Source organism: Chiloscyllium punctatum, chromosome 42 (genome assembly GCF_047496795.1).
Source record: "Chiloscyllium punctatum isolate Juve2018m chromosome 42, sChiPun1.3, whole genome shotgun sequence".
NCBI classification, from domain to species: domain Eukaryota; kingdom Metazoa; phylum Chordata; class Chondrichthyes; order Orectolobiformes; family Hemiscylliidae; genus Chiloscyllium; species Chiloscyllium punctatum.
This window is the reverse complement of record NC_092780.1, coordinates 38,093,513-38,102,094: the sequence shown is the minus strand read 5'-3', so window position 1 is coordinate 38,102,094 and position 8,582 is coordinate 38,093,513. Positions and strand designations below refer to the sequence as shown.

General features: G+C 41.7%; 1 protein-coding gene across 2 annotated transcripts in view; it reads left to right on the top strand.

Annotated features, from left to right (window-relative positions):
• Positions 1 to 212: 212 nt before the first annotated feature.
• The window catches only part of LOC140465906 (26S proteasome non-ATPase regulatory subunit 11), a 98,583-nt gene continuing 90,213 nt past the window's right edge, over positions 213 to 8,582 (top strand). For both annotated transcript variants that reach the window (XM_072561835.1, XM_072561834.1), the window contains exon 1: positions 213 to 372. In XM_072561835.1, coding sequence (XP_072417936.1) covers positions 279 to 372 — 94 coding nt within the window. In that variant the 5' untranslated portion in view covers positions 213 to 278. The remainder of the gene's footprint in view (positions 373 to 8,582) is intronic.

Below are 8,582 nucleotides of genomic sequence, written 5' to 3'. Positions count from 1 at the left end.
GGAATACGCATGCCCCGAACATGTGTTGTCAGCGTGCCGCCTGCGCGCAACCTATGCCACTAGCCGGAAGTGCCCGTCCGTCCCACCCTCCGTTGGTGCGAATTGGCGAAGGGCACGCGATGACATCAACGGCAGGATGTTGAAATGGCTGGCGCAGCTGTCAATCAGACACGGAGGGGCGGGGCGGTATAGGGGCTGGGGATAGGTTTCGCGGTGCGGTGGGGGCGGAGCGCTGACGGACGGAGTCGATGTGATTGTCGGTGAGAGGGAAGAAAAAGATGGCGGTGGCGGCGGCATTAGTGGAGTTCCAGCGCGCTCAGTCCTTAGTCAGCACCGACCGGAACGCATCCATAGACATCCTGCACAGTATCGGTGAGTGAGAGCGGCGGCTCTGTGGCCGCTCGGTGGCTTTACGAAAGGTTTCGGGAGCCCCGGGGCAGGAGTCGCCGGGGAGCTAACGCTGCTGACTCACTGTGAGTGTGAGGCTGGGCCTAGTCTTGCACACACCGGGCGGGGAGGGCACAGTCCGATTCCTCTCCTCTGGGCTCACAACAGATCGCCCCACACCAGCGGAGTGAGCAGGGGGGGGTGCTCGATCCGGAGGGAGGTGAATGGAGAGGGCAAGGTTTGAAATTGTCAGCCTCGGAGTCTCGCACATGACTCTTCCCTTTCTCTGACTGCCGGCAGAAAACAGTCGCTTCCAAAGAATCCGAAACGGATCGAGAGGCAACTTGCAGGGATGTTGATCCTTAATGAGGCATATTTCACAAACATTTATGTGGCATAAAAGCCGAAAGATTTTGAGGAAAGGAGCATTAGAGTGAAACATCAAAGCGTTGAGGTGGGAAGGTAGTCAAAGGAGACCTAATGCCCAGAAAGGGAATTATAGCAATAGTGAGTCAATTTACTGAGTCATAGTAGCAATGGACAGACACATTACCTGTGATGAGTTTATGGGAGTTAACTGGGCTAGGTTCTGGAATAATAATATTGAAAAGGAAAAGATGCACATTTATTTGATCAGAGTGTAGGGGGTTCTGGTAACTAATTTATTTGACAGTTAGACACTCTTAGTACAAGTTGCATATCTGAATAAGCCATTATGAAGACACACTCAAGGAAACTGTGCTATCAGTTTTACAACCAGGAAAGTGATAATTATGTAAATTAAGTACAGCTTTGAGAGCTGCTTGGTCGAACTATCATGTATTTTTTTTTCAAGCATCTAATGGCAAGACTGAACACTGTATCTAGCATGTCCCAATTGCATTAAAAAAGTCAATCTGCTTCAAATTTCTACTTCATTATCTTCGTGATTCTCTTGTTGCATTAGTGAATGTAAACTTGATGGGTTGAAAGTTGGTTCCTGTGTGTGTGAATAGTAAAGGATCCTGTTTGCTGAGTGCCTGACATTTCTCCATTCATCAGAAATGGTGCTTTTATAGGGCAGATACCTGTATCTGCCAGAAATATTAATATAAATGATAAGAAATCGTCATGTCAAATGTCATTTAAAGGGTACATGCTTCAGTAGAACAGTTCAGCATGCATATTTAATAACCTGTCTGTTTTTGGATATTTGCTTTCATTAAAAATGTTGACAATAAAGAAGTGAGGAGATTTTGATTTGAGTCTATAGTTATCTTTTGATATGCTGCAGATGTTTAACACGAAGCCTAAACTTTATCAACAGCTTCCAGTTTAGCAGTAATGGCAGTATAGTGCAGAATTATCTCCCTGAATGTCCAGCTCTGTAGTTTATTTGAAAAACTTTTTAGATAAAAGTTCTGTACTGACTTATGGATTCAACGTCAACTGAGCTTATTTGCAGTATACTTTTAGGTCAAGTTATAGAGTCATACAACATGAAAACACACCCTTCACTCCAATTCATCCATGTTTACCAGACATCCCAATGTGACCTAGTCTCATTTGCCAGCATTTGGCCCGTATCCCTCTAAATCCTTCCTATTCATATACCTGTCCAATACCTTTTGCATTTTATAATTGTATCTGCCTCCACCACTTCCTCTGGAACTCGTTTCATATATGCGCCACCCTCTGTGAAAAAGTTACCCCTCAGGTCCTTTTTAAATCTATCTCTTCCCACCTTAAACTTTATGCTCTCTAGTTTTAGACTCTTCCAACCTCACAAAAAGACCTTAACTATTACCCTATTCATGCCCCTCAGAATTTTAAAAATCTCTATAAAATCAGTCCTCAGCCTCTAATGCTCCAGGGGGAAAAAGCCTCAGCCAATTTAGCCTCACCCCATAACTCAAACCTTCCAATCCGGCAACATCTTTGTTAATCTTTTCTGCACCATCTGAAGTTTAACAACACCCTTCCTATAAGAGGGCAACCAGAATTGTACATGAGATTTGAGATTTTTGGCAACCAGTTATTTTCGTCTTTTTTTTTTAAAAGAAAATTAGTCTACTTTTAAGTCTCTTATGCTGTCTATATTTTGTTTTGTCCAGTAATTCTACACTGTAATGTATTTTGCAATAATCACAGAATTCCTACAGAGCAAAAAGTAGCTATTCAGCGCATCAAGTCTGCACTGACCATCCAAGGAGTATCCCATCTTATACCCATAACCCCGCATTTACCGTGCTAACCCTGGTAGCCGGTGCACCACAGGGCAATGTAACGTGGCTAATCCACCTCACCTGCACATCTCTGCACTGTAGGAGGAAACCAGAGCATTCGGCAGAAACCCAAGTAGATGGAGAGAATGTGCCAAATGCATGCAAAGTCACCAGACAGGAATTGAGCCTGGGTCCCTGGCGCTGTGAGGCAGTGTGCTAAATGCTGCCACCATGCCATCCAATGTAAAGACAATGTTAGGCTGGTGCTGAACAGTTTAGTCAGGGGTCATTTTTGTTGAGCAAGAAGATGCCAAATACGTTAGGGAAACAATAAACCTATTTCTGATTGTGGCCATAAGAATGTTCCTTTCCTTTATGACTGTCAAGTTGAACAATTCCATAGTTCAAAACTTTTTTTGTTGGTTAGGCTTAGAAACGTTAACTTCTCAATTCACTTCACTTGAATTCTGGAAAGAGATTCTATAATCGCCATGAGAAACTAATGTTGTTTCTGTGCTATATTTTAGTGTAACTTTTTATTTTGTCAGATTGTTCTCATCTCCAGGACTGTGTTTGAGACAGTAGTCTGTTGTACGCAGCTTGGAGACGAAACTACTCCATTGTCGAGGTGCAACTCTTGTTAACGAAGTTAGTTTTTTGCTAGAATGCTTTTACTTATACTGGGAAACTAATATCCCTTACCTTGTAGACGGAGCTGTTTTGGAAGTAAAAATGTTATTTAGCTGTATAGATGCAGGACAATTTGAATTTTCAGTTTATTTTGAGAAGTGAAAAGTACTTCCTATATGCTTCACTAATTTATTGCAATAGCCAACTGTATTTACATAGTGACTTGAATGTTCTTCTCTGGAGTACTATACTAATTTGGCACTTTACTCCATCTAGAACGATATAACTGAGATAAATTGGGAGGGCAAAAAGGGATATGAGATAGCTTTGGCAAATAGGGTTAAGGAGACAGCAAGTTCTGAGAAGATTTGTAGCTCGGGTTGAGGTTCTGGATGTAGGTTTGCTCGCTGAGCTGGAAGGTTTGTTTTCAGATGTTTCGTCACCATACTAGGTAACATCTTCAGTGAGCCTCCGAATGAAGCACTGGTGGTGTAGCCTGCTTTCTATTTATATGTTTGAGTTTCCCAGGGTTGGTGATGTCAATTCCTGCAGTGATGACATTTCCTGGTCTTTTTCTCAGAGGGATAGTAAATGGGATCCAAGTCAATGTGTTTGTTGATAGAGTTCCAGTTGGAATGCCATACCTCTAGGAATTCTTGTGCATGTCTCTGCTTGACTTGTTCTAGGATGGCAGCGTAATCCCAGTCAAAGTGTTGTCCTTCCTCATCCGTATGCAAGGTTACTAGTGAGAGTGGGTCTTATTGTTTTGTGGCTAGTTGATGTTCATGTATCCTGGTGGCTAGTTTTCTGCCTGTTTGTTCAATGTAGTGTTTGTTACAATTTTTGCAAGGTATTTTGTACTCAGACCCCTTGGCATCATGGTATTCCACAAACCCACCAACACTAAAACAGCAACTAAGAACTTGAAAGACAAGATGCAAAACTAATGTCATTTACAAAATACCTTGCAAGAACTGTAACAAACACTAATGTATGAATATCAACTAGCCACAAAATGACATGACCCACTCTCACTGGTATTCTTACATACAGATGAGGAAGAACATCACTTTGACTGGGACAACACGTCCATCCTAGCACATGCCAAACAGACACTCACAGGAATTCTAAGAAGCACGGCATTATAACTGGAACTCTACCAACAAACACATTGACTTGGATCCCATTTACCACCCCCTGAGAAAAAGTACAGGAAATGACACCACCGTAGGAAATAATGTCACCAACCCTAGGAAACTCAAGAATATAAATATAAAGTGGGCTACACCACAAGTGCTTCATCTGGAGGCTCGCTGAAGATGTTACCTAGTATGGTGATGAAACATCTGAAAATGAACTTTCCAGCTCAGCATGCAAACCTACATCCTGGGTTAAGGAGAATCCAGAGATTTTATAAATATATTAAGGATAAAAGAGTAACTCAGGAGAGAATAGGGCCCCTCAAAGATCAGTAAGGTGGCCTCTGTATGGAGCTGCAGGAAATGGGGGAGATACTAAACAAGTATTTTACATCAGTATTTACTGTGGAAAAGGGCATGGAAGATTATAGGATGTAGGGAAATAGATGGCGACATCTTGAAAAATGTCCGTATTACCGAGGAGGACTGCTGGATGTCTTGAAACGCATAAAAAGTAGATAAACCTCCAGGACCTGATCAGGTGTACCCTAGAACACTGCGGGAAGCTAGGGAACTGATTGCTGGCCGCCTTCCTGAGATATTTGTATCATTGATGGTCACAGGTGAGGTGCCGGAAGACTGAGGTTGGCTAATGTGGTGCCACTAAGAAAGGTGGCAAGGAAAAGCCAGGGAACTATAGACAATGAGTCGATGGTGGGCAAGTTGTTGGAGGGAATCCTGAGGGACAGGATGTACATGTATTTGGAAAGGCAAGGACTGATTAGGGATAGTCAGCATGGCTTTGTGCATGGAAAATTGAACTTGAATGACTGCTCTGCCCTCAATCCCTTTCTTCAATGTGATCTATATGGACTTCAGTAAGGTGTTTGACAACGTTCCTCGTGGGAGAATGGTTAGTAGGGTTAGATCTTATGGAATACAGGGAGAACTTGTCATTTGAATATAGAACTGGCTTGAAGGTAGAAGTCAGAGGGTGGTGGTGGAGGATTGTTTTTCGACTGGAGGTCTGTGAGCAGTGGTGTGCCACAAGGATTGGTGCGGGGTCCGCTACTTTTTGTCATTTATATAAACGACTTGGGTGTGAACGTAGGAGGTATAGTTAGTAAGTTTGCTGATGGCACCAGAATTGGTGGTGTAGTGGACATCAAAGAAGGTTACCTCAGTACACCAGAATCTTAATCAGATGGGCCAATGGGCTGATGAGTGACAGACAGAGTTTAATTTAGATAAATGTGAGGTGCTGCATTTTGGAAAAGCTAATCAGTGCAGGACGTATACACTTGATGGTCAGGTCCTGGGGACTGTTGCTTAACAAAGAGACCTTTCTCACAAAAAACACAGAGACCTTTGTGTTCAGGCTCATAGTTCCTTGAAAGTAGAGTCGCAGGTCAATAGGATAATGAAGATGTTTGGTATGCTTCCCTTTATTGGTCAGAGTATTGAGTATAGTAGTTGGTACAGGACATTGGAAGTTTGCATGCAATTCTGGTCTCCTTCCTATCGGAAAAGATGTTGTGAAACTTGAAAGGGTGCAGAAAAGATTTACAAGGATGTTGCCAGGGTTGGAGGATTTGAGCTATAGGGAGAGGCTGAATAGGCTGGGGCTGTTTTCCCTGCAACATCAGAAGCTGAAGGGTGACCTTTTTATAGAGGTTTATAAAATCATGAGGGGCATGGATAATGTAAATAGACAAGGTCTTTTCCCTGGGGTGGGAGAGTCCAGAACTAGAGGGCATAAGTTTAGGGTGAGAGGGGTAAGATATATAAAAGAGACCTAAAGGGCAACCTTTTCATACAGAAAGTGGTGTGTGTATGGAATGAGCTGCCAGAGTCCTGGAGGCAGGTACAATTACAGAATTTAAAAGGCATCTGGATGGGTATATGAAAAGGAAGGGTTTAGAGGAATATTGGACAAGTCCTGGCAAATGGGTTGGATTAGGTTAGGATCCAGTTCGCATGGATGAGTTGGACCGAAGGATCTGTTTCCATGCGGTATGGCTCTATATGGCAGTAGGCTTTAAGAACACTGAGAAAATTTATAGGTATTGAAAGATATTGGAAAATATCAGAAACACATGGAGGGTGGTGGAGATTAAAGAGTAGTAGTGACAGCACCATCAATGGATTTGAAAACCAAGGATCTGAATTTTAATTTCAAGATATTGCCATGAGCTGGTGTTGGCCAGTGAGCACAAGTGGTGAATGAATGGGACTTGGTCATAGAGATGTATAGCACGGAAACAGACTCTTAAGTCCAACTCGTCCATGCCAACCAGATATCCTAACCCAATCTAGTCCCACCTGCCAGCACCTGGCCTATATCCCTCCAAACCCTTCCTATTCATATTCCCATCCAGATGCCTCTTTAAATGTTGCAATTGTACAAGCCTCCACCACTTTCTCTGGCAGCCCATTTCACACATTTGCCACCCTCTGAGAAAAAGTTGCCCCTTGGGTCCCTGTTATCTTTCCTCTCTCACCTAAACCTATGCCATCTAGTTCTAGACTCCACCCCAGGGAAAAGACATTGTCTATATTTACCCTATCCATGATGCTCTGGGAAAACAGCCCTAACCTATTCAACCTCTCGCTTTCGCTCAAATCCTCCAGCCTCATTGTAAATCTTTTCTGAACCCTTTCAAGTTTGAGTCTACCATGCGTGAGGCAGGGCAGGAATGTATGCAAAAGCATAGATGACAGTTTTAGCAGTAGCTAAGTGAGGTAGGTGTTTTTGGACAATATTACAGAGATGGAATTAGGACGTCTTAGCATGGAATAGTTAAATACCTTTGTACAGTTTTCTTGTTCGGTATATATTGTGTTATTGAATTTACCACACATAAAGAGAAAAATCCTATCCTTGAGTTGCACAGCACAAGTAGACTCTGTAACTTTATGACTTAGCAAATTGCTTCTTTGGTTAAAGTGCATTTGAGACAGGATGCATCAATATCAGTTACACACTTTGGGAAATGTGGTGACTTTTCATTGTTCTTCAGAGTCTAGTCTCTCATTTTTGTGACAAATTGTCATGGTATTCTGGAAAAAAAGGTCAAGCATATAATTCAAAATCAGTGGTCTTATTGGCCAGTCTGTATCTAATTTGGTCCTGAAATCTTGCTAGAAATGTTTTTTTTTCATTTTACATATATCTGTATTTAATCTTGAATTCCAGACTAGTGATTTTAAGTTTAAAAAATTTGTCTCTTTCTTTTGTGAATTTTGCAGAACACAGAAACTGACCCTTTTAGTTCAACCTGTCCATGCTCAACTTAATCTCAAACTTAACTAGTTTCACCTGCATGCTCTTGGTCCATATCTCTCCAAACCTTTCCTATTCATATGTTTATCCAGATGTCTTGTAATTGTTGTAATTGTACCCACATTCACCACTTCCTCAAAGTTCATTCCATATGTAAACCACCATCTGTTTTTTAAGAAAAAAACTGCCCTTCAGTCTTTTTAAATCTCTCTTCTTAAATGTGCTCCTATTTTTGAATTCCTCCATCTTACGGAAAAGGCAACTGCCATTAACTCTTTCTGTACCCCTCATTATTTTATGAACTTCAAAGGTCATCTCTCAACTTTCTATGCTCCAGTGGAAAAAAACGTCCCAGTCTTTATAATTCAAACTTTCCATACTTGGTAAAATCCTGTTTAAGATCCTTTTCTCATGAGATGAATCTAAATAAGTTTGGCAGGCATGTAGCTTTTTAAAAAAAATTGTTGCTTTAATTATAATGGGAAGGAGGTATTGTGATTCCATGATATTTATTTGAAGAATGATTTCAATAAATGTCAAAAATATCACACTCATTTTTGAAAATGCCTAGCTTCACAAACACACAATTTGTGTGAAGGCTTGCTCAGTCTGTACCAAGTGAGCAATAGAATCTGCAGTTCCTGGTTTGATTGCTGTTTTCTGATTTAACTAATCTCAGCTGGGCTATCAACAGGGGTGCATCAGTTAAACTTCATTAGGATCAGGAAAATAATGTCATTTCTGTTCCTGATCACGATCCTGTGACTCCTCCTGGAAGTGCATATGTGTAATTATAATGAAAATATATGGATGTGGTAATGTGGAAATAGGCCATTCAGCCCAAATTGTCTATATTTTAGCTGTCTCCACTGCTACCAAGTAATTCAAAAGACAAGGGAGGTTTGGGCTTTGCTCAAGTGTTCCCTTCCCACCTCCAGT